General features: G+C 39.3%; 1 protein-coding gene across 1 annotated transcript; it reads left to right on the top strand.

The window, feature by feature from the left end:
* Positions 1-302: 302 nt before the first annotated feature.
* On the top strand, positions 303-25888 carry LOC114564966 (macrophage mannose receptor 1-like). The gene is made up of 32 exons (XM_028592696.1): positions 303-426; positions 769-1125; positions 1340-1510; positions 1774-1926; positions 2120-2242; positions 2991-3128; positions 3259-3438; positions 3765-3919; positions 6323-6436; positions 6641-6756; positions 6853-7001; positions 7092-7291; positions 7930-8045; positions 10408-10480; positions 10603-10756; positions 10927-10965; positions 14808-14971; positions 15106-15167; positions 15584-15684; positions 16900-17042; positions 17553-17658; positions 19537-19667; positions 19791-19829; positions 20079-20129; positions 21367-21469; positions 22182-22414; positions 23009-23174; positions 23679-23846; positions 23922-24038; positions 24250-24408; positions 25267-25302; positions 25387-25888. Exons 1-32 carry the CDS (start codon positions 363-365, stop codon positions 25638-25640), a joined length of 4335 nt encoding a protein of 1444 aa, XP_028448497.1. The 5' UTR covers positions 303-362; the 3' UTR covers positions 25641-25888.
* The last annotated feature ends 1265 nt before the right edge of the window (positions 25889-27153 follow it).

Genomic DNA, 27153 nt, shown 5'->3' with positions numbered 1-27153 from the left:
ATTTAGATTTATGTTAACTGGGTGAACTGCTGCTTCAAATGTCGTTGTTCATTTTGTACAATGACAATGTGTACAATGTTCATTTTGTACAATGACAATACATCTTCTGAAGAAACCCTAAATACTGTATCAGCATTTGTCCTTCCCTGTTCATCTGAAATACTTGAAAATACTGTGTGTGAAAAATACGGTAAGTCTGAGACATGATGCTGATTCATTAAAAACACTGTGATATGATGTCACAGGATGGGTGCTATTAAAATGCCCCTCTTTCCACAATCATTCGCACAACTCCTAAATCATCTGCCAGAAATGCATAGATAAAGTTTTCAGCTGTGAGACATCTCAGAAGAATACTAACAATGAAGATAACTTGCACAGCCTTGGTGCTTCTCATCCAAACATTACAATGTTTGGCCTCAGATGGTACAGTATTCCAACTTTTCATTTTAAGGTTTTAAGGTGCTTGATATACCTCACTCTATGTGAGATTGTTGCGTCCTTTCCCATGAGTCAGTGTGTTGCTTGTGTTACCCTGTTTGTAGATATGTTACGGTTCAATGTTTTATGGTGGTTGTGATTCTAATTATGAAAATGTAATTGGTTATTACATTTTTGTTTATTCTGTGAATATTGTCAGTAGTATTGTCCGTGTTATATAAAATCCCAGAAAAGACACAACTGAAACAACTTCAATCTGGATTTCTTCTGCGTTCTATCACAAACACAACTGAAATTGTTGATTCTTTGAACAATCTTTCTCTACAGATTCACCATTTCTACTAACTAACAAGGCCACTGGTTTTTGTTTGGTTAAAAAATATAACCACTGCTTTGACGTACGCTGGACAACTGGTGACCGACTACTGGTTTTCTGGGAAGATAAGTGCCTGGGAGTCCAGGGGAAAAGTGTGGGAAGTGAAATAAGCCTCTACGATTGTGATGAAAACAGCGACCTCCAAAAGTGGAAATGCAAGAACGGAACAGTGCTCGCCCTCAAAGACCAAGAGCTTTACATTGAGCTCACTGCAGATAACACAGCAGTTCTCTCCAAAACAATAGGACCCAATAACCACCTCACAATCTCTGGGACCTCCAGCGGTGCTTGTGCAAGAACATACAGAGGTACAGTACAAAACACTATACTTTGTCCACACTGTGTCAATGCTTTGTAAATCTTTAGATGAATTATAATAATTTTTGAGTTTGAGTTATGAAGATAAAAAAGACACTGAAAGGACTCCATCCCAGATTTGGGTCATACATTTTCATGACTACAGGTACAGATGTTCTCAAAATACCTAAGCTATTCTTTGTTTTGTTAATTTTGTCCATTTAGAACTTTACACTATTGGAGGAAATGCAAATGGTAGGCCCTGCATGTTTCCCTTCCTGTACAAAGACTCGTGGTACTCAACCTGTACTGAGACTGACTCCCCAGAAAACCGACGTTGGTGTGCAGTTCAAACTAGATATGAACATGAGGTCTGGGGCTACTGCCCTACTAACTGTAAGTACTGCCTGTTTTTGTTTATTACTGCAATGGTTACAATGCACGATTTTTAAAGTGTTCACTGATTTACAATGAAGGGGATAATAAAGGCTTTCAGGATAATAATGGGCGTTCTCTGATTTATGACCTCCCACTAGTTTACTTTTAATAATTTAACATTCAATATAAACATGGAGGCATAATGTACAACTTGAGGTTACATAAACATTTATTTTACATTTTGCAAAGCATTTCCATATTTGTGTATGTATATTTCACAGCCAGAGAACACTGGAGCAAACACCCAACAGGAGCGTATTACCAGGTCAACACACAGGCAGCTCTGACTTGGCCCCAGGCTGAAGCCAGCTGCAAACAGCAGGGGGCCTCCCTGCTCAGTATCACCGATCCTAACGAGAAGGCTTACATCACAGGTAAGGAGCAACTACTATACATCTACTATATATATAAACACTACTTGTATTGATACATTCAAATGTGTGCATTAATACATTTCTGTTATGACAGCAGCCAGGCTTGTGATTAATGTTTGAGACTTACTCATTAACATTTTATCGTCTATGTTTCATGTACCCGTTTTATTTTTGGACACACAAACACACACAGCACTACTAGGGACAGCGGGCAGGGGACAGGGGGACAAGCTTTGGTCTGGACTGATCCGGAACCCAGAACATGGCTGGCAGTGGTCTAACGGAAGGCCTTACCGTTATCTGAATTGGGACTCAGGTAAGTTTTATTTCCACTTCTAACTATTATGAGATTACTGTATCTATATGTATATATTCCGAATTTCCTTTATCATTTGTACTTTAGACACAGTTGTGTTTTTTGCAACTTGCTATTACAAACCACTGCACGGACTACACTGCAGAGAGTTATGGAAACAGATGACTTCTGATTGTTCAGCAGTTTAGATTCAAGACTCAATAAAAGTGCCTCAATTTAGAGACGTTGCCCATGCTGTTTGCATTTAAATCTGGTTATCGTAGTGTTCAAAATAATGTGCACATTTCAAATCACACATAATTGTATCTATTCAAACTCCATTTCCAGTGATACTTATTGTATTACAGATCTTAGCTTAGCACACTACAAAACATGTGTACTGTATCCCTGATGTACCCATAGCAACTCATTTTCAACATCATGATGAATCTTCACTGCTTCGCAAAATAATCAGTCAGATCATCACACCAATCCAGCTATTAACAAGCATATCATTCTATTTATTTTATTTTTGCTTCTTTTTCTATTTTTACTTATTCTTTTTTTCATTGCTTTTTCTACTGTTCTCTTATACTACTAATTTTGTATTACAATTTGTGTTTAGGCCTGCTATATTACTGAATTTAAAATGATGTAATTTATTAGCATTATAATTTTGTTAGGTGTTATGAATAAAATGTGTGTGAATTTGATAACTCAGACACATCTGAGAACTGACAGTTTAGGTTTAACCATCCTCTTGTTTTAGGACATCCACTATCTAATCCGGGACACGACTGTGTAATTGTTGATGGTGCTGTACAGTATGCCTGGCAAAGTTCATCATGCACCAAGAAACTGGGGTACATCTGCTACAGTGAAGGACCTGTGGCTCCTCCTACTGAAGGTAAATTAAAACATCAATTTTATTTTATTCTATTTCCACAGTTTACTGTTTTACTATTTTGTGTTTGGTTAATTAACTGCATGATATCAGTGACTCCATATTTATATTTCTCTGTTCTTTTCATGATTAGCTGTTGAGACAGGATTTTGTTCAAGCCCTTGGATTCCCTACAGTGGCCACTGCTTCCACCTCCAACGTACTCAGAAAACATGGTCTGATGCTCAGAAAGCGTGCCGCAAAGAAGGAGGGGACCTAGTCAGCATCCGCAATGTGGAGGAACAAAGCTTTGTCATCTCTCAGCTTGGCTATGGTAAAGAAAATTAAGTATAGCTTGAAAGAAGAAGTCTTTACAACAAACAACACACCAGTGAGCTCGCAGGCCTCTCCTCGCGTCACCCTTAGGCAAAACCTTACGGGGGCGGGGGGGGGTTACTTTTTTAACACTTCAATACCAATTACTGGGGTTATTGTCGGATGTTGCACACGGATCTCTCAACCAGTAAGCCTCCACCTCCCCTAGCAGTGATGACCAACAAGAGTCTCCAACTGACACACAAATAGCGAACAGGCATAGCAAGTTTGGCAGAGCTCCACAATAAGATCCACAAAGATACATTTTCCTGTGCATATCTACAGCATCCACTGATGAGCTTTGGATTGGACTGAATGACAAGAAGACAGAAGGGCTGTTTGACTGGATTGACCACTCTACCGTCAGCTTTACCAGCTGGGAGTTTGGGAAACCTGCTGTCTTCACTGACCAAGAAGACTGTGTTCTCATCAGGGGAGAGGTAAGGAGCTATGGATATGGTACATATGCCAGCCTTTTGTAAAATGATTATTATTTTTTCCAACTAACAAACCTGCTACAAACAAACTGGCAGATTGTGCAGTTACGTATTACACTTTATTCGAATGAGAATGGAAACTGCTGTCCACATACTTTTATGTACTTTTTCTCTTGGGATGTTTAAAGCTAGCCCCTTTAGTTCCTGATATTTTAGACAACAGTGTGCTTCCAACTATGTAGCAACAGCTTGGGGAAGGCTATTTCCTGTTTCGACACAATAACAACTTGGGCCCTATTTTAACGATCTGAAATGCAAGTATCAAACGTGAAACGCAAGTAGCTTTTTGGGCGGATCTCGGGCGCTGTTGCTATTATACCGGCGGGATAAATGACTCTTGCGCCTGACGCAAATCTAAAATGGTTGGTCTGAAGTAGCTAGGTGTGGTTTGGGCGTAACGTGAAAATAATCAATCAGAGCGTCATCTCACATTCCCTTTAAGAGCAGGCGCGCTTGTTCCGTGGCAGATTGCTATTATGACTGTGGATTTGCCTGGCGCACGCCAGCGGGAGCTGTCCGGGATGCGGCAAAGTAATAAATTCCCGTCTTGACCGGGTGGCGATGTTGCTGCTCCTCTCGGGCGCATCTCCACAGTAGCCTATGGAGAGGATTCCTGCAGCCATGGAGCGTGGGCCTCCAAATGCACCACCTGCACCTGTTGTGCCCCTTCCTCCTCCCCCCACTCCATCTCCGTCCACCCGCTCCACCAGGAGCGCATCGCGCATTGCCACTCCCGGACCAGATTCCGCCGGAGTGTCCAATCCCGCTGTAGTTCAACATCACGTCTCCTTAATTCCTCTAATATTTCCTCATTTATGTCATCAACACATCCATGATTCATGGAAATGTTGTGTAAAACACAACAAGCCACAAAGAATGCTGTGACTTTTTGAGGACTGTACTGTAAAGTGCCTCCTGACCGATCCAAACACCTGAAGCGCATTTTCAGTAATATTTTTCCTTGTAATTATGTATGGTTTGCACAAATGGGAACTGCTGCGTCCGTGTAGATGAGAGAAGCAAAGTGTATGCGGGTTGTGCACACGCTACATTATGGCCAAGCATGCGCCCCTAAAATAGCATCTGAATAAGGCGCTACTGACTTTAGACCAGGTTTTTCCTGGTCAGTGGCGGAACTGTTTACTGAAACTGCAAAATAGCACCAGGTAACGTTTGCGAAACACGCCTCCTCTTTTCGCTGAACCGCCCCCTGGAGCGCAAATACATTCCCTAATTTACCAACGTGCGTCTGTGGAGAGAAAAGTCCGCTGTGCGCCGGGTGTAAAATAGGAATGATACATGCGTCGGTGTACAAAGGCAATTGCGCTGAGTGCAAGATAGGGCCCCTTGTGTATAAAGCAAAAAAGGCATGGTTTTGACAGGTTTGGTGTGGAAGAACTTACCTGACTTGCCCACACAGGGCCCTGACCTTAGCACCAAATGCAAACTAGGCTTAATCCCCCAACATCACTGGCTGACCTCACTAATGCTATCTGTAGGGTACGGCTATGCTCAACTCACTTTTTTAGGACCAGTACTTTTCTCCTTTGTTTCCCACGGTTGATAGCACCCCCTCAAAGCGACGCTGCGTAAAAGTACCATGATATCATCTTCAATGCGACACTCACTGATTCTTTTCATTAGCAAACCAAACAGAACAATGTCTGCACCTTGTTGCTTGTACAGCATAGGTTTGCGGGCTGCCATTTAAAAAAAAAAATCTGGGTCAAGCGAAAAAAAAAAAAAATTGCACTTACTATTGACGGTAGCCTGGCTATTTAAAAATCGTGGATTTGTGAAGGATGTCCCGTGTTGCGCAAGTGACGATTCTTTCTGACCAATTAGTGGTCTCCAGTGTTTAACCACACCTTCTAGTATCAGCTAGTTTGGAACCAAAGGTGGTACCAAACATAGTACAAGGTACTATCTTAAACCTTTGCTAATGGAAACACACAAAAACCGTTCCACTGTATAACAAACTGAATTGAACTGCATTGCTTTGTAGATTTTAGAGTTTAATGCTCTTGTGGAAATCACTGCAGCCAGGTTGCAAAATCTTGTAGAAAGCCTTCCAAAGAGAGTGAAGGCTGTTGTAGTAATTTTAATAACTGTGGTTTTGGAATGAGATGTTCAACAATCACAAAATGGTGGAATGTTTAGGTGTCTACATATTTGATGAATTTATTACATTTCGTATACTCGTATAGTTATGTTTCTATGATAATAAATGTGTACCTTTAAGAGAATGGGATTTTTCTCTGACAACATACACTGTAGTTTACGCTTATCTGTTGGTGCATCCAGATTTTACATGGATAAACATTTTAATGTGCTTCTTTGTCGCAGAATGGGAACTGGGCTGACCGTATGTGTGACGAGAAACATGGCTTCATTTGTATGAAGAGGAGCGCCTCTGAACCCTCTGGAGATGAAGTGGAGCAGAATGTAGGCTGCAAAACTGTGAGTAAACTTTACTTCTTCTAATGTATGAGAAAATATCTGTCTCTGGTTTATACTGTAATGGTTTATTCCCCAGCAACCATGTCAGATTCCTGCAGACATATTAGTCATTTTGTTGCGTTTAACTTCTCTGAAAATTAATTAATCACACTAGATAAGAACACAACATAATGACATGTTCCCACTTGTTTGAATACAATCCAGGGTTGGAAAAGACATGGTTCCTACTGCTACTTTGTAGGAACGGAGACAAAGACGTTTGATGAAGCCAAAGATGACTGCAAGACCTCAGATGCTTACTTAGCTGATGTTTCAAATGGGTAACAAAATAATTTTGACCCCAAATATTTTGAGCATAGGAATTCCAACAAAATTCAAACAAAAATGTTGGATCCTAATTGTGTAAATATTTCCAGGGTAGATAATGCCTTCCTCGTCAGCTTGGTGGGGATGAGACCAGAGAAGTACTTCTGGCTAGGCCTCTCAAACCAGAAAGACATTGATCAATTTGTGTGGACCAACACAGACTCAGTGAGGTTTACTCACTGGAATGCTGAAATGCCAGGTATGGATACACTTTAAACTCCATCTGGAAGATGTGTCCGAAATTGCCTTGACAATTTACAGTTTACAATTTCTCCCTCCACAATGAAAGGTTACCAACAGGGCTGCGTTGCCATGACAACTGGGGTTTTTGCTGGCCTCTGGGAAGTTATGCCATGCACCAATAAGACAAAATACATTTGCAAACACCTGGCAGAGGGGGCTGTTTTAACGCCTGCACCACCAACTCCTACCCCTCTCAAGTGTGCAGACGGCTGGAATAAAATACAAACAAGAAACTTCTGCTATAAGGTGAAATTCAACGCAACTTAAAAACATGAGTGCAACACATTCACCTGCAAATCTGATGATCTGATTTGCTCACTGACTTCTGTGATTGAATTGATCCTCTAAGCTTACTTAGAGGATCAATAGTTTCTAGTGTTTTTCCTCACCAATACTAAAGTCAGGCATGTTATGCCCTGTTAAAGACTGTTGTGGCTAAGGCACAACATAAGACAAACTAATTTCACCAAATCTCAGGTTAAGATCTGAGCCTATTGTTGAAATATATAAAGACATTTTCTTATTGTAGAATTTTGCAAATGATTGGGGTGAGCAAGCCCACCATGACAACAAAACAGTAATGTAGCTAGTGTGGTAGTAGATATAACCTAATATATAACAAAATTAAAGACACCAAATTACAATCACTTACCTCCCTTACTAAAAACAGGAGAAAACAATATTATCGTGAGTGGCTGCCCACCCAACTCCAAATAGTAACGCCATCAGCAAAATGTGTATATGCTATTACTTATAAACAAAACATTCTAAACTACTTCTTATAAACTACTCTGATAGGCACACATACAAAGAGCGCAAAGACAATAAACTGTTATGAAGTCACACTACCAAACCATACTGAACCTCTCTGTCTTCTGGTCAAGCTGTTTCCAGAGTCATCTTCAAACAAGAGGACCTGGTATGAGGCCAGAGATTACTGCAGGGCCATCGGAGGAGACCTGCTCAGCATCCACAGCGCTGCTGAGAAAATAATTGGACGGTACAGTATGACCTGGTCTCATACAATTAGGGCTACAATTGACAAAATCTTCCCAGTCTAAATTACGCAGTAGTTGCGTCAAAGAAGACCATTTTCATTCTTTCGAAATGTTGTAAATTTGTCCTGTTTGTCAAAATTAATATCAGGTGATAAGGATGATTATTGGCAGTGTGGCTTGTAAGTATATAGTAAATGGCAAATTACAACATTAAGATTCAAGGAACTTAAAAAAGTACAAAACTGGTTGCAAAAGATGAAGGTTGGCTAGTGTCCAGGGGCCTCATTTATAAACGTGGTGTACGCACAAAAGAAGACGTACGCCGCTCTCTACGCAACAATTGGGATTTATAAAAAGCAAACTTGACGGAAAAATGTGCGGTCCTCCACGGACACTCTGACCCAGGCGTATACATAGAAACGGGTGAAATGAGAAACAGCGACACGGACGGCAGATGGATGAAACACGTAAAACCGTGTGAATCTGAGACCATTATGTAAAACAAATCAAAATATTACCTTTATTGATGATAAGAAGAATTCACAAAGCCATTCTTACAATTAATATCCTACACAATCTGCGGTGAAAAACAGACAAAATAAAACAAGATACTATCGTAAATCCAAACAAAGATATATTTGCAAAATAAATTCTAATGTTCTGTAATTATATTGGCATGTTATGGAATTTATTCTCATAAAAATACAATAAATAGGACAAATAGAGTGATGCTGTTTTCGATGCCTCCGTCTGGCGGAGCACATGGTTTTAATATGGTCATCATATAGCCTACAGAAGCCTATCATAGTGTTTTATACAGTGTTTATTTTATGGCTTTAGATCATTTTATTTTTGTTTGAAATGTTTGTTTTTATTGTAGTTCTAAAGCATGTTTTAACCATTGTCAAAGGTGCAATAGAATGTTCTACTAATTACATGCTCCTTGCGCAGAACTATTTGTCATTTACAATTAGATGAATTCCGACACCTTTAGCTTTTAAGATACAATCCAATGAATGGGTAATTCCATGTCATACGCAATGACAACATGGCATCATGACTTTGCGTAAATATACAGGCCACTTTCATAAAGCCAAATGGTGTGTTATTGTACACATTTTCAGCTATCCACGTGTATGCCTACGCTGTATACAGCTGATGTAAACATACCCACCACGTGGCCTCGCCACGTTGCGTGTTATCGCGAGAACGCGACGTACTATCGCGAGAACAACGTCACACGCCTGTTAAAAAAAAATAAAATAAATGGTTGGGTTTAGGAAAAGAACACAGGGAAAGGCTTTAGTAACAAAACTGACAAAAACACAGAAAATAACGACAAAAACACGCTTAGGAAAACAATAAATGGTTGGGTTTAGGAAAGAAACATTGGGTAAGGCTTATTACAAAAAAAAATAAAAAAACAGCGAAAAAAAAAATCGCTGAAAAATCGCCACACACAGAACGCAAACCTGGCTCTCCCGGGTGAAAGTCTTGTGTTTCACCCATCCGCCACCCCAACTTACCTCCTTACTCAATCCCCCGTTTCTTTATACTACTCGCTACGGCGGAAATTTACGGGCAATGTAGGTCAATAGCGGCCGATTTGCGTTAATATACAGGCAAAAAGGCGATTATGCGTCTTGATAACATGCAAAAACGGAATACAAATTGGCGTTTCATACATACGCCAATTCATGAGATCAGTCTGGCAATGACGCACAATAGCTGGCTTTGCAATGTTGGAAGATGTGGCAAATGGAGACCGACAGTAAGAAGACTTGCTGGCAAACGAGGAAGAGTGGCCTCAGAGCCGGTTCCGACTGCCTCGATCTGTCCTGTTGGATCTCTGTGCTGTTTTGGGCCCAGTGTTACAGAGGAACACTCGGAAAAACTACGCCTTGCCTGTCCCACTTCAAGAGGGGTCAGCCCCGGTGTCCCGTGGCATAAAAACTTTCTTGGGGGAGTGCTAAGTGTTTTTTTTGCATCAACTTTAATATCGGACCATTTATTTTTTATTTGGGCCATGGTCCGACCTCTGAGGCTGTGGTATTAACTGCGTCTGCAACATGTTGTCACTCTCTGCCAAAGCTGCGCCACATTTAGAGTTGATTGTGATTTATAAAGGGAATCCAGCGTAGGACATGCATGCGCACGGTTATAAATCCGAATATTTCTGTGAGTACTCACATCCTATGTTTGGTCCGTACGCCACTTCTGACGCAAATTCGCCGCACAGTTTTACAAATGAGGCCCCAGGTGAGCACTGGGAAACTACATCATAAGAGAACTAGGAAATTGTTCCTTAAACATTTCTCACAGGTTGCATATTTAAATCATTAATATAAAGTCGGTCCATTATAGCTTTGAAACAGTCTGGATTGGACTTAGTGCCCCTGACCCAGGAACCGGTTACGTATGGAGCGATGGATCCCCAGTGAGTTAACAGTTTTCTCTTTCTACAGTGTTTAAGTAAATCAATTTTAGCTATGCAATCGTAATTAAATGAAAATAAATCCATTCGTCATTGCATGTTTAAGTGTTCGCTTTTGTTTACAGGTAAACTTCCAACACTGGAAGGACGGAGGGCCAAATAATAGAAACAATGTGGAATCTTGTGCTGAATTTATACCATATCTGCCGTATCATAAAGGGTCTTGGAACAATGTGCATTGTGAGAAGTACAATAGATGGCTGTGTCAGATCCGAGCAGGTAAAGCATGGTAATTCGGTTACGTAAGTTTCAAAGAAAAGTGTGTAATTCTTTCGTTGTTGATAGTTGAGTGAGCGAGATTACTTCTTTCATCAATGTCTTCTTCATGTGTGTTCAGGTATATGAAATTAATACTCAACTATATTTATCTTCTATCCATGTACTTACAGGGGCAACTCCAAAGGCACCTCCAGACCCCGTCACTCCTGGTAAGTGGGATAATTATGTGACCACAAGGAAATACGCTTTTTTTGCATGATTGCAGTACAACTGAAATCAAATGGATAGTTTTTTTTCCTGCTGCATCATTTAGATACAATCAGTGAATTACGTGTCCTGTGCTCTCTTTTGAAAAAAAAAAGCCATACCCAAAAGGGTTGACAGGGGTTGTGTGAAAATATTTTTTTCTTTGCTTGCTAATTACATTGAAAGGAGAAAGCCAACCAATTATCATAGATTTTTGGGGGGGTTAAACTGGCTACTTTTGATTATTGGGGGGGGTGTACACAGCATTCTGGGATGGGAGAAAAATGTGCTCTGGTTTACTGGCATTTCTTTAAACCAATCCCAATCTTCATGGGCAGCGCTAAGCACCTCACGGAGCCACTGTGCAGCTGCAAAATAGCCTCGGGAAGGAACTTGTTTTGGTGAAACGTGTACGTTCAAAAGTTGTTTTAGTCGTGCAACAGAAAACTCAGATTAGACAGATAGTCTAACTAGCTGTCTGGATTTACCCTGCAGAGATCTGAGGAGGAGTTAACCATAGTCCTCATAAATCGACCAGAGTTTAAAATTCCAACAGAAAGTAAGCGTTAGGTAACGGAAATCCGGCCAAAAAAGAATACGGCAGACTTTCCGGTGGCAACAGGGCAATCCTGGAAATGGAAATTACCTGGCTGTATACTCAAACACAGGCTTTTCCGATGTTACACAGACATCGGTTACCCATCAGAATATGTGACTGTAGAGCTGGTCTACCTGCTGTAAATCATTTTGTGAAAAGCATTAACAAAAAAACTACATAAAAATAACGTTCTTATCACTGAGTCTATCTATTAATTTATGATCATCAGATGGAAAATTAAACGACCAACATTTAAAAACAAAAACCTTTTAAAAGTGCTTCATAGTTTGGACGGCCTCTAGCTCAACCAGTAAGAGCGTTCGCCCCATGTAGGCTGAGTCCTTTGCAGCGGCCCAGGTTTGAATCTGACCTGCGGCCCTTTGCTGCCTGTCATCCCCTCTCTTTCTCTCCCCCTTTCCTGTCTATCCACTGTCACTATCAAATAAAGGGAAAAGCCCCAAAAATAATCTTAAAAAAAGGTAGGCTATTGCTTTTTAAATTATGTATTGTAGTGACATATAAGTGATTTTTCTTTAAAGATTTGCTTTAATGATTAGAGAGGCTGCTTTCAGTAACCGTGAGCGTCATGTGTACAGTAATGTCACTGCAGCTAATATCGTGGGACATTTAAGCAGCATAATTAAAAACTGCAGTTATTTAGTTAGTTGTTGAAAACTGGACAGTGAAAACATAACTTAACTTCGCTTCTGAAATAATCAATGGACTTACGCTGCTGACAGATGTCCTCTTGCGTAAACGTGCACAGCAGGGCAGGGGCGGACAGCTCTGCTCTATTACAGTTTACAGAATATTATCCTCAGTAATAATGTATCGGTTTTACTCACCCCCAACCAGTTAACAATCAGTTATAACATATAATATGTACGGTAGATTCATAAGCCAATTTGTTTATTTCATATTGAATAAAACAGCATTCCTTAAAGAGGTGAAAAAATGGAGGATCCGTCGCTCAGCAAGATATATTTCCCATAAATTTCCCTTAAAGGAGAACTCCGGGCAATTTTTACGTTAATCTTGATCGTTATATGTATATGAGCACTGTGGATAGCAAAAAAAACGAGCCGACTCGGTGCTAGCAACACGGAGTTGCTGCAGCTAATGCTGAGAGCTCCCACTCAGCTAAAACGGCAGTTATGGGGGCATAAGATAAAGAGTGCCTTTGTGCCTATTAACAGACACAAAATGCAATTAAAATGTCTGTGCAAAATGAACGGGGCCCTTACCTAACAACAACATGTATTTAGCAACTTAGCTATTGTTTAAATTCACTTCATTCAAATGAGTGAGTGTGTTCAGCCAGGCTCCGGTAATAATCATTACGCAGCAGTATTGTATGTATTGTTGTATGTGTATTTGTAGCATATATATCCATTTGTGTGCTGTCGTTGGTGAATATGAGTCTCTGCAGTGGCGAATTGTGTGGTAGTTTCCTTAGCCAGGCTAGCAGCCCTGACCGGCATCCTTCTATTTCTTCCCCGCCTACCTCGCCTGCCGCAGCCGACAACAATCCACAGGCGCCCGCTGGTCTGGTGGAGGTCCTCCAGAGGACAGTTAATGCTTAAAGCGGCGAAATTTTGAAGTTTATTCCCCCCTCAAAAATAGGTAATTGAGCACTGTAGTGGTTATGATCCTATCAGTGACTATGTAACTACATGGAAACAGACCAAATGATGCCTGTTTCTTGTACAGTAATAGCGTTACTGAAGGCAAGCTCTAGCTCCATAGTTACGTTACCCCAAGCTTCTTCCCTTGTGAACACCTCCGCTCTTCACTCTTCACACACTACGCTCCGATCTGCACACTATTGTTTACCTTTTCCTGCTACAACTGAATTCCCACGGGACTTCAGCGCAAGCAGCCTTCTGTAATGCTACTTTACAAGAAACAGGCATAATTTGGTCTGTTTCCATGTAGTTACATAGTCACTGATAGGATCATAACCACTACAGTGCTCAATTACTTATTTTTGAGGGGGGAATAAACTTCAAAATTTCACCGCGAAAGCATGAACTGTCCCCTGGAGGACCTCCACCAGACCAGCGGGTGCCTGTGGATTGTTGTCGGCCGTGGCAGGCGAGGGAGGCGGGGAGGAAGTAGAAGGATGCCGGTCAGGGCTGCTAGCCTGGCTAAGGAAACTACCACACAATTCGCCACTGCAGAGACTCATATTCACAAACGACAGCACACAAAATGGATATATATGCTACAAATACACATGGAACTGCTGCGGATTACCGGAGCCTGGCTGAACACACTCACTCATCCCAGACGGCACCTAGCAGCTAACAGGGTAGGTGAATTTAAACAATAGCTAAGATGCTAAATGCATCTTGTTGTCATGTAAGGGCCCTGTTCATGTTGCACAGACATTTTAATTGCATTTTGTGTCTGTTAAGCGGCACAAAGGCACTCTTTCTCTTATGCCCCCGTAACTGCCGTTTTAGCTGAGTGGGAGCTCTCGGTATTAGCTGCAGCAACTCCGTGTTGCTAGCACCAATTCAGCTCGTTGTTTTTGCTATCGACAGTACTCATATACATATAGCAATCAAGATTAACGTAAAACTTGCCCGGAGTTCTCCTTTAACCTCATCTGCAGAATCAGACGCTTTGATTCATGAGCTAACCTCAGCGTTAAGTTTCCCCTTAACTGCCAAGTAGGGAGCTTCAGCGTTGTGTCAGACGAGTCCCATCAAGCTTAAAGGTCCCATGGCATGAACATTTCACTTTATGAGGTTTTTTAACATTAATATGCATTCCACCAGCCTGCCTATGGTACCCCAGTGGCTAGAAATGGCGATAGGTGTAAACCGAGCCCTGGGTATCCTGCTCTGCTTTTGAGAAAATGAAAGCTCAGATGGGCCGATCTGGGTGACAGTTGGTCAAGGCCACACCCCCACTCTCCACCTTGGTTTTTTTAATACCCGTTTATGAAATAACCAAAACAATACACAGACCTCCTCGCTTAACATTTACAGTACAGTTTCCAACTCATTATCATTTTAAATTAAAGACGACTCTCTTAAAAGTAAAGGACATCTAGACAAGGTTTAGAGATATTGCTTTCTGAGATTCGCACCGCCACCCAAGTGAATTGTTGGTAAGAGAGATTTTGTTGGTGATGCTAAAAGCACTGAAAACACATACTGTATATTAAAGATATATTACATCTTTCTAACATGTTTTCAGACTACAATAAGACGTCAGATGGGTGGCTAGAATGGAATGGGAATCAGTATTATATTAACAGTATGTCGATGGCCATGGAAGAAGCTCGTAGCTTCTGCCAACGGAGGCATAGTGACTTGGTAACTATCAACACTGAAGCGGAAAGTGTCTTTTTGTGGAAACAGGTAAGCAGTGCTATTTATACTACATTTAACAGTTAAAGCAATAAACAATTAAAGTACAATAACCAAGGCATTTAACTTCAGCACAAAAAATAAGTAATGCTGCTTTTAACATGTGCCTCTGTCTCTGTGTGTAGATATCCCAAAGATATAAACATTACTGGATAGGCCTGACAGTAGATCTCGATCAAACACTTGAGTGAGTATGAATAAAATACAAAACACAACATTTAATAAAAAATGTAATTAAAATAAATCTGACTTTTGGGGAAAAGAAGTCCCAAGAAAAAGTATTAAAATAATATAATATTATACATGATTACAAGTTTGAAATGTATGTTACACATTAACGTTGATAACATTTCTGTAGCTTTGTTGTTGAGTGTGGCTTTTATTCTATACAGTACAGACTAATGGCAGAAGTTACTGGTCACATTAACTTGCTCCTGATTTTCTTCCACTATCTAGCCAATTTATAATTTGTCTTTGAGATGTGAAGATGGAAGAAACAAAACATAATACAGTTTAAGCCTTTAGACTTGAATCAGACTTGAATATTTTAACTATGAATTGTTCTGTGAAACATTTGAACTGATTTGTGTGCCTTCCATTAAGGTGGGTGGATGGTTCTCAAGTGGTGTTTCAAAGGTGGGATGAAGGTCAGCCTGATTTCCAGAACTATGATGAGAACTGTGTTGTGATGACCTATTCTACTGGTGAGTGAATTAATATAGGATTCATCTTTACTGACATACATGCAAATGACAATCTGTTATTTTGCAATTAAAGTTGTAATCCTTAAGATTTCAGTACTGGTTGATTCGGTGACACCTGTGGTTACCATGGTAACAGCAAGTGTAGTTTAATACTACAGCAAGGCAGCTTTATTTGTATAGCACATTTCAGCAACAGGGCAATTTACAGTGCTTTACATAAAACATTAAAGAACAGTTAAAAAATGATTTAAAATAACAAAAAAACAGGCAGGACCATATTTCTTTACCATCTCATCCACCATGGGCACCGCAGGAACATGTGACTTTGTACTCTTGTTACCAATAACAAGAGTGGAAGTACTTCTCTTTACCTATAATATAGCTGTCGCTATAAGGCTTAGTTTAATCAAGGCAAACTTTGCAAAATCCTAAACAGTTCCAACTGTTTTCCTTTAGATTTTATGAAATCTATGTCACACCCACGTTGGAGTAATTCTCAGAAATATGTCTGTTATCTGTTCAAAAACACTTGTTGAGCAGCTACTTTGTCGGAAATACAAGAAGAGGAACTGGTCTGTTTACAGCGCAGCCAAACAAACTATCTTGCATTAATAAAGAAGACAATCAACAATAATTGCAACCCCAATCTGATTTCATGCTGCGCACAGTGTTAGTTTCCCTCTTCATCTCACAGCTCACTGTGGCTGCTCTTTTTTATTCCATTATTGACTTGCCAAAATAAAAACCACTGTGTTTAACTATATATCTTTAAACATTACAGTTACGGATGAAAATGACAACAGAAATATTTTAAGTATCTCTGCATTTCAAATCAACGGTCATTTGTCTACCCAGAAGTGATTTTTGTGTTAATGTGACGTCAAGGTGATTCAGTGATTCTCTGACTGAGTGTAAAGACAGTGAACAAAATGAGATAATTGCACTATATGAATCTCTCGTAATATAAATCATCTGCATCTAGCGCAGGAATGGCAGACTCCGCCACTACCAATAAAAACTGCTATATACAGTAGAGAAGTAATTACAGAGTGAATACATTAAATGGCTATTACATAACAAAGCAGCATCACTATTGGGGTTTGATTTTTGAGAAATCTTAAGGATTATAACTTTATCCTGATATTTGATGTTAAATCAAAACAGCACATTGTAATTGTTAAAGTATTTATTTTCATGTCTTGGATTGGTTCACAGGGTTCTGGCACGATTATAATTGTGGTTATGAGCACAGTTCCATTTGTAAACGCAGTGGCTCACCACCTGCCAACACAACTGTGGCACCCACAGTGTCCCCTAAAGGTGCCTGCCCATCCCAGTGGAAGAGATTTAACTCAAAGGTTGGATGTCACTTTAAGCCTTAACATGTTGTGTTGCAGGAATAAAAACTGATGTAGGATGGCATTGGCCTTTGATTTCACAACACTGTCTATTAAACATTGATCGTTTAGGTTACACATTTTTATCTGATGATTAGGGCTGTGCAATTAATTGATTTTTAATCATGATTACGATTCTATGATTATTTTGCACATTACGTTTGCAAAGGGGAAATTTCAGATCAAGGTGTTTTCACTGTTGATTTGTTTAACTGTTTCACTGTCTGTTTGTTTGTTTAAATTCAATAACTACAACGTCTTTCCAAAAGTCAATGAGAAATCATGTAAAATAATTGTGATTATGATTATTTCCATAATCGAGCAGCCCTACTGATGATCTTTTGAGATGGGACATTAGGCTGTTTTGTCGTGTGAAATTGGGATCAATGTACTAACCAGGACAATGTTTGAGTGGCTGTATTTGGTGTATTTTCAGGAGTTGTAAATCGACTTATCATTCCTCACCTCTAGTGTTACAGAATCTTTAATGATCAGAAGGTAACCTGGCGTGAAGCGAGGACACAATGCCAAGGTGTGGGTGGAAACTTGGCCTCTATTCCCTCCAGACAAGTGGAAGGTTTGTTTCAAATATTTTTTTCCTGGTAAAATATGCACCAATCTTAACTTCTTCTACTGTTTATGGTTGCATGGTCAGGTCCATGTGTAGCAGAACCCTGAGATGGGAGGTAAAGAATATACACTGGTAGCCGAGCCTAAATTTGATACTTTTATTTCTTTTGCATTTCTTTTGTACGTGAAGACTGATTTAAATGGAGGGATTGTGATAGTTGTGAGGCTGGTTCAATAATCACCTTAATACAAACCTGTTTTATTGAGGAATAGGTTTTAAAACATGATTTGAATTGTTTACACAATGTAAAAAAAAAAATGTAGCTCTGCTAGCGGCCTCTAGATTTACCAAATCCCTTGCCAGATCTTGAGTTTGAGTTAAACTATGAATGAAACTGATTTCTGTTGTTTTCCAGTTTATAATAGACTATACAGTCCATCCAGGATTTCGCAGCATTTTTTTGAGATTGTTGCGGCCCAAAATGCCTGATTTTGCGGGAGCTTTTGTAAAAAAACTGCAATAAAAGTTGCAATGTCTTTTGTATTTTTGTTGCAATGAAGTTGCGAGAGACAATTGCAAAAAAAGTTGTGATTTTTTTGTTGTTGGTATACTTCTTTTAAAAATAAAAAGGAAACTTATTTTGGGGATAATAAAATTACCCTGGGCTGAGTTTTCCTAGTAACCTTACCAAAAAGGCTCAGGATGCTGAAAATGTTGGTATAATATGAAAATGGCTGGTGGATTTAAGACAAAAAAATTATAATTTATATATTTATTATAATTATAATTTGAACATATATGTCAGTGGCTTGTTGATCTTTACATTGTTAGTTAATTTCCTAACCTGGCCTGGGACACACATTCATACGGTTTGATAAAGTACTTATTGGACTTTAGCTTATCATTGCACTTACAATAACGAGCGTAGCTGTCCTCAATTTAGGTCATCATGTACATTTCATCTCCGTTTTTTCCTTCATCCACCCTGTGTGTTTGTGTGTGTGCCCCGAACGCTGCAGAGAGCCGACAGGATTGAAACAGCAGCAGCTTCAGCAACTTTAAAGTGAAAAAACTTTACAGCGTACATGGATGTTAAAATGAATACAGGTTGGCAGGACGATCTGAAATGTTTTGTACGGTCTTTCGCTGTACGCTTTGTTGGTGAATGTGAGATGTTCGAGATACACACGTCTCGTCTTCATATCAGAAACGAGGACATGAATTTGGCGACGTGCGTGTGTTACATCAACCTGTTCTCCCCATGAATGTATTAAGAGGTTCTCACTCCCACTTGGTCAGTGGCTCTCAGAGAGTCGCGTTCTCAGAGTCGCGTTCTCAGAGTCACATACTGACGCAAAGTCTGGCACGTGGGACTGTTTGGTTGATGTCACGGAAAACTCTGGTTATTGGTCAAAATTGCTTGTCGCACCGAATTCACGTGATTGGTTGAATTTGTGTGAATTGTTGCGATCGAGACATCGCGAAATCCTGGAGGGACTGACTATAATGTACTGCACAGTGCACCTTCAAAAATACAGGAAATACAAAGAGCCAAACAGCACGTGTACTGTATGTGTTTTATGTAGAGCTGGGTATTGCCAATGATTTCCTGAATTGATTCGATTCCGATTCACAAGGTCCTGATTAAATTACATTTCCAATTCTATATCAGTTAGGTTAGGGAAATTTTGCTTGGATATAAAATTGATGCTAAAAGAACTTATGCCGTAAATTGTACAAGCAAGAAGCAACCCCCAAATACTTTTTATAATGCAGCTGGTTAATGTTTACATTAGGAATTGACCCCCAAAAATGGGGGTACATTTTTAAAACTTTCATGCAAATATCTGATACTTGAATTTTTGTTATCTGTTCATTTTTCAGTATTTTTGATGACTCAAATGGCTGACACACCTAATACTACAGACGTTTGGATTGGTTTGCGCAGAACAAATACACGTGAATTTTTTTGGACTGATGGGCGACCGAGGCAATATGTCAACTTGGATTTAGCAGTAAGTGGAAAGAATCTAAATTGTGTTTTATAATTTGTAAGTGTGTGTGTGTAGCACTGCCGATAATTTGTGTGTGTACACATGTGACACTTTGTTTCTCTATTGTCTTTTTCTCCATTTTAGGAACGCCGTATATTCAATCTATTTGGATCAGGATTTCTGGTAACTTCTTTAAATTTAACTTGAGGCCTAACTGTGTATAAGAGTGTATGCAACAAGTAGCTGAACCATCGCGGTTAGAGGGTCACGGCCCGTCGTATACAGCCGCACGCAGTAAACACGCTATGTCGATTTCTTTTGGAAAAATGTTTTAGTGTTGGAACAGAGTAATACAGAAATGTTTGAAATGTTCCTTATTTTTATAATGAAAATGGTTTACTAAAGTTGCAAACATCTGGGTTTACATTGCAGGACCGAAAGCGTGCTCACAGATTTTCTCAATGGATACATAATCAACAAGAGGTATGACGTTTTTGAAACTTTATTGTAAAGTGAGAAATTACTTATTTTGTCATGACTTGGAGAAAAATGTCAGAAAATCACATTTGTCTTTACATGGTAACAAGTCAAGATCTTGACAGCATAAAAAAAAATGGAATTCCAGGATTTGACTGAGGCTCCACACTGTGGCAATAAAATGGAGGAGGATAATACAAATACAGTATTCATATCAGTATTATATTAAAATATGACTTTATCCATCCATCTATTTTGCCATTCACTGGTCCTACCATCTATCACTCATGTGAGGTTGGAGGGTTAGGGTCTCATCAGGTTTGTTGACGTTAACTTGGAAAACTAGTTTATGTAAAAGGGTGGTCATTTAAAAAATGAAACGTGTGCTAGAACTGCCTGCTATTCAACAGAGGCATATATTGACCTTGGTCTTTATATGAGTGAAATTTTTCACTCTAAAGTTGCTGAAAGCTGCTGCTGTTTTAATCCTGTCAGCTCTCTGCAGCGGGAAGGGCTGCTGCTCAGTTCCCCCGCGCGCACACACACACACACACACACACACACACACACACACACACACACACACACACACACAAACACACACGGTGGATGCAGGGGAAAAAGCGGAGATGAAACATACACAATGACCTAAATTGAGGACAGCTACACTTGTTATTGTAAGTGCAATAATAAGTTAAAGTCCAATAAGTATTTTATCAAACTGTATGAATGTGTAGCCCAGGCCAGGATAGGAAATTAACTAACAATGTAAAGATCAACAAGCCACTGACACATATGTTCAAATTTGATTCATTCAATGAAGGGACTGGTATATGGTGCATACTTAAAAAATAATAAAAAATAAACAGTAATTACAGGGAGGTAATTAGGGATGTGCAAAAGTTCAGGACATATAGAATGTGCAGAGGACAGAATGTAGGATTAAGTTTCAATGTCAGTGGGGGTCCGGGCCTTGTTAAAAAGGCTGACTGCTGAGGGGAAAATACTGTTTTTTTGGCGTGAAGTTTTGGTCCTGATGGACCACGGCCTCCTGCCGGAGGGTAGGGGTCCACACAGTTTGTGTCCTGGGTGAGAGGGATCGGCTACAATCTTTCCTGCCCGCCTCAACATCCTGGAGGCATACAGGTCCTGGAGAGACGGCAGATTGCAGCCAGTCACTCGCTCAGCAGGGCGGTTGATACAGTTTTGTCTTTTTCTCACTACTCTCTCTGTGTTTCCACAGGAACAGTGTGCTGTAATTAAAAGTGATCATTCGATTGGTATTAGGCAATGGATACCAAAGTCCTGCAATGACACAAATGGATTTGTCTGTCTTCAAAATATTAGTGAGCCCATCTTCTGACCTTTCTCTTTGAAACTTGTGGTCTAAAAATGGCTTCACATTAGTACACAAGCATTGGTATATTTTACTAATCAATCAATCAATACATTAAAATAAAAATGTATTAAATGATGAAACAATGTGACAATGTTAACAGGGGTTGCTTATAGTGATGAGCCTACAGATAATTATTTCTTGAATCTTTCGCTCCCCCTCTCTGTTCCCCTCTCTCCTCTCTTTATAGAGGGTTATATAGATGTTCAGCTCATTGTTTAGGTATTTGGTTAACTCCCGGCGATCTCTAGCATTGTTTTTCGGCTGCAACAGTCAGTTGTTTTCAGTTCAAAAACTCTAAAAACCCACTGTACACTACCTGCTCTGCACCAAACAGCTGATAGACAGTTAGCAACTAGCTGGTAAACACAGCGGCTAGAGAGTAAGATATTTCCCCCAGGAGTTGTTAAAAACCAAATACAGAGCTAAAAGAGAGGGAATATTTTGCTTGTGTTTGCCTGGTGGCCAGAAGTACAGCGCCAAATGAAAGCTAATGTTTCTCCATAATTGATGTGCAGCAATTAAAAACAGTTTTTCCTTATCAACTAAACTGGTTACTGTATGTCAAGTCTGTGTTCAAATGGCCAAAAACTTCAGTTATTGCAGGTTCTTGACCTTAAGATGAACAAAAAACTAAATGTGTCTAATTTCACCCTAAACAGACCCATCCCTCCCAGACTCCCCTGAACCAACAACTTCTACCGACTATGTCAAAATATTTAATGACTCTATCAAGGTTGTTACTCAACAAATGAACTGGGATGAAGCCAAAAAGCACTGCGAAGGTGATGATGCCAAACTGGCTAGCCTGCGAAACAAGTGGTCACAGGCCTATGTTGAGCTGCTGGCTTTGAATCTCAAAGCTCCTCTGTGGATTGGACTGAACAAAGTACAGGTACAGTGCTGAAAAAAACACACAGAAAAGTAACATTATTAACCTCTGCTTGCAACTACTTACTACTGCCTAAATTCCAACAAAAAGGTCTGTCACTTCTGTCTACACAGACTTGTTACAGGGTAGATATTTAACTAAAGAAATGCTATTTTTTATTTTCGAGAAAAGGAAAAACTATTTGTATTTGCATGATAGTGTGTTTCTTAAAATTCATCTTACATGACTATCTGTATTTAATTGAATGGCAATGTATGTACATTAACAGTGGTTGAGCCATTTCACTCAATACCACAAATGTTAATCATGGTGGCATGAGACAAAAAGTCAGGGGATCAGTCAGTAGAATTAATTCTCTGGGGACCATGTATGGTTGTACAAAATTGTATGGCAATCCGTCCAGTAGTTGTTGCGATATTTCAGTCTGGACCATAGTGATGGACTGACTGAGATTTCAATTTATACAGAAACACTACGAATGCAGCTAAAATGCTCTTTCAATCATTCATTGCTGTAAAAACCAGAGATTGCAGATTATATTTCAAAACGAAATTGAATAATAAAGCTGAATGCAGTCTGATCAATTTTTCTTTTCAGACCAATGGGTATTTCATATTTATTGATGGCTGGCACATGCGCTTTTCTCATTGGGGTAAAAATGAACCAAGCGGTGACCGACCTTGTGTCTACGTAGATCTGGATGGAAAATGGAAGACTGCTGACTGCAATCGGACCATGAACAGTGTTTGTATGAGGTCTACAGGTACGTCAAAGTACAGTAATGTTCCTTTGAATAAATTAATGTGCAACTCATCTACTCCTCTATAAAGGCCAACATGTCTGATATTTTAGGTATTAAGCTGTAAAGGTCAAAAGACCTCATATACATACCTCTATATCAGTTTGGAACATTATTTTAATTATTTATAATATTTTAATCACTGATCACAAGTGTAAATTATATGGATTGTACACTTTTACCTTTGTATGCTTTTAGATGTTACAAAGTGTTCTTTTATAAAATATTTTTTTTTTTTTTTTTTTTTTATAATTAGTATTTTATTGAATTTTTAAACATCACTGTGAACAACATCGTAGACAACAGTACAGTTGACATCTTAACATGTATCCTGTAGTGATGATTCTTTTATAAAATATTGTTAAATACATCAAGTGCCTATTTCAAGGCACTGGGCTTAATTTGAGTAAACTATGAAAAGATCTAATTAGTTAATCCCAGTATCATCACTGTCTCTCTCAATCACAGATTTGCCACCAACAGAGTCAAGTGGTTTTCCAGGAGTTTGCCCTGAAGATCCAGATTCATCAAATACATACCAGCATTACTTCTGGTTACCATTTAAAGGTTACTGTTACATATTTTTCACAGAAGAAAAAGAGTGGGCAGATGCATCTACTAGCTGTGTAAGACATGGTAAGTCCTTAAGATATTTTTAGGCACTAAAATGCATGTAGCTCTCAGTAAGGACTTCTCCTTTGTGTTGTGAAGGTGGATCACTAGCCAGTATTGAAGATCCCTTTGAGCAAGAATTCATTCAAAGCAATGCAAACATGTTTAAAGACAGCCACACCTCGTTCTGGATTGGCCTGTTTCAAACTCACAAAGGTACAGTCACATATGTTGGTTCTTTCATGAAAAGTAATATTCATCTCCACAGAAAGAAAAGACTTCATAAAAGAAAACCTATGATTGGTGAAAAACTGATGAAAAAAAAGTAGCCTATTGTTTCTCATAATTTATTTTTATTGTTTGACTATTGTTTTATGCAGAGTAAAATATGAGCATTAAATGACAATCTACCGGTATGTATCTCCAGGGGAATGGTTGTGGTTGGACAAAACAATCATGGACTACACTAACTGGGATGAAGGTCAACCTGGTGATCGCAGCTACGGACGGATTAGCACTTCAACTGGGAAGTGGAGTGCAGGCCGTCGGCAGTATTCTAGATCATACATTTGCAAAACAGCCAAAGGTAAAAATGTGTTATTTTTTTGTTGTGTTAAGGAGGAGTTGGAGCGGAGTGTTAATACCTATGCCACTGTTTTGAGGTAACTAGTGTTGTTGTAAGCTACCTCGCCATTAAAGACAAATACACTTTAAAGTTGTGAACTGAATAAATAAATTGCCTGCTGAGAATAATTTTTTGGAAATTCACCTTTATGGGGGAAAATTAACCTGCACATGCATTACATAATCCTTTCTATATATACTCAATTAGAATTTATTCAGGGGGGCGTTTCACTGAGACTTTTTTTCAAAAATGCCCCAATCACATTTACATATTTCCACCTGGAGCTGTTCAGTACAACCACAGTCTGATCTGCTGGCCACTGAGCAACTCCACTGGAGCAGTTGGGGTTGAGGGTGTTGCTCAAGGGCACCTCACCTCACCTCACCCACCCAGATTTATCCTGCTGTTCTGGGGATTAAACCACAGCCTTCCGGTCACAAGCTTGCTTCTCTGCGTCAGATAAAGCGATTACTCTAGCGGCGACTTGGCAGATAGACATGGCAGACTACTATGGAGTCAGATTAGTCTCAATATTAATGAATGCACACATGCTGCATTTACGTGATTGGCTGAAAGGTAAGCAGCCATCTGACTGGCTACAGATAATTCCCTGTTAAAAAAAATGCATTTGGGAACTGAGCCATGGCATGGGGGTCTCAAAAAATGCACACACAAATGCAGTGAAGTTCACATATGACAAAAATACATGTTTACGAAATACAGTCATGAGGCTTCAGAAATGCTGTGTTGGATGTCTTCCAAAATGATGCTATACACCGAAAAAACAATCATTATCACATTTCCCTTTTTTCTCTCTAGTATTACCACCAATGCTTCCAACATCACCAGCTGCTGGTAAGTAACACCTCTTTACCTTTATTTTACAGAAAATTGTGACAAAATTCATTTGGCTGATAATCTACTTTTTCATTCTTGCAGTAGTTGATTTTCGTCAACGTGGCCACATACCTTTGGCAACTGTGGTGGTCATTACTGGGATTGCCACTGGGGTGGTCATTGCCTTATTCCTCTTCAAGAAGTTCAATCGTCGCTTATCCGTCCCTGACATGTTAACCACCTTTGACAACCCAGTCTTCAGCAATGAGTGGTCACAGCCTAATGTGGTTGACACCAAAGATCATGTAGAGAACGTAGAGGAAAAGAGCCCTGAGCCCCTTATAACACAAAAATGAACAGAATCAGAATCTAATGGTACACATACTCTATCAAGGGCTCATGGTTAGTGGCTTCTCTTTTGCATGGCCAATGATTTCACATTCTGTTCTGTTCTGAGAGGAGTTGGCAATGAGTGGCTATAATGGTCAAATCTATTAGACTGTAGGATGTCTTTATTTGGAATGATAGTTTGAAATCATATTAAATAATATCTTTGTAATGACTAAGGGACTGGGAAGAATTCCATACACATATAACTGTGATAAAATTATGTATTTTAATACTTGTTACAGATCAGCTGCTGTGTAAAGTTGTAATCTGGCTAACAATAAACAAAGTATACCAAAAATGACTATCATTACTGCTTTTCATCCTGCTTACAGCCTGCAACCAACTAAAATTACTACACTATAGCGCAAAAACTCCTACAGGCTAGTTCCAGGTAACACTGGAACCTTAAAAAAAGTAGTCAGATACTATACAACATTTATACATGGCGGTTAAACTTTTAACCATTATAAACAGCACTTGTTTAGGCATGTTTTTTTTTACTAGGGGTAAACATGCTTGTGAAAGTCACCTTCTCTCACAGTAATCTTCCATGTCAGAGGCTCAGTCATGTTTAAAGTTGGATAATTGGCTTTTTAGAACATGAAACATGAGGTGGTCAGATGTAATGTGATAAAGTAGATGAACAGCCTATATGTGTTTTGCCTAATTATTTTATGTATGTCTTATTAGATCATGTGTATATATACAAAATTTTCAGATTTGGAGACAGTAAGTTTTAAATAAAAATCAACACATTTAAAAACGGTATTTTTCAAGTATTCTGTGTTCCAAGAATCCCTCATCCAGTCATACACAGTATTTTTCAGATGAACAGGGAAGAACAAATGCTGATACAGTATTTGGGTTTCTTTTGAAGCATTACTACCACTTTTTTTCACCTATTTTCCTTTCTGTTAAAGAGTAGGATCTTTTTTTAAACATAACATCCACAAAATTGCGTCAGTAATCAGTAATTTAAGTATTGTTTAAGTAACATACACTTCATTCAAAGTTGACAGAAAAAAAATAAAACTATGAAAAGCCGTTTTGGGTCATCTATCCACTTTTCCAACCATCACAATTCTAGTTTTAGTTGAAATGATAACATACAGTAGTTTAACAACACAGAAAAGCTAAACTGTGTGTCTTCTTTGGAATGTAGCCAAAAAACTATTTACGAACTATAGTCGAAATTACTCTTCAATACTTCAACTTTCAATATGTGTTGTCATTTTGTCTGCATCTCTATCCTAATGTGTGCTGTTGGCACTGGAAATGGGCCAACATTTCTCTTCCAGCCAGCTTGTATGCATGTTTTTATAAAGATAACATTGTAGTCCGGCAGCCCAGAGCCTTTTGATAAAACGAAAAGAGTACCAACATTTGAGCACAGGGGCATCCAGGGGATGACCTCTCATATGCAGATATGGATATCTGCCGGAGCCACATTGCTGCGTTTGGCCCCTGGGGGCCTCAAAG

This window comes from Perca flavescens, chromosome 12 (assembly GCF_004354835.1).
Source record: "Perca flavescens isolate YP-PL-M2 chromosome 12, PFLA_1.0, whole genome shotgun sequence".
Classification (NCBI taxonomy): Eukaryota; Metazoa; Chordata; class Actinopteri; order Perciformes; family Percidae; genus Perca; species Perca flavescens.
This window is presented reverse-complemented; position numbering and strand designations above follow the sequence as displayed.

Excerpts from the sequence above, each read along its gene's own strand:
- LOC114564966 (XM_028592696.1), top strand. The coding sequence starts at position 363 with ATGAAGATAACTTGCACAGCCTTGGTGCTTCTCATCCAAACATTACAA. Across the intron at positions 15,685-16,899 it reads TGTGATGACCTATTCTACTG|GGTTCTGGCACGATTATAAT; the intron begins GTGAGTGAATTA and ends ATTGGTTCACAG. Across the intron at positions 25,303-25,386 it reads TCCAACATCACCAGCTGCTG|TAGTTGATTTTCGTCAACGT; the intron begins GTAAGTAACACC and ends TCATTCTTGCAG.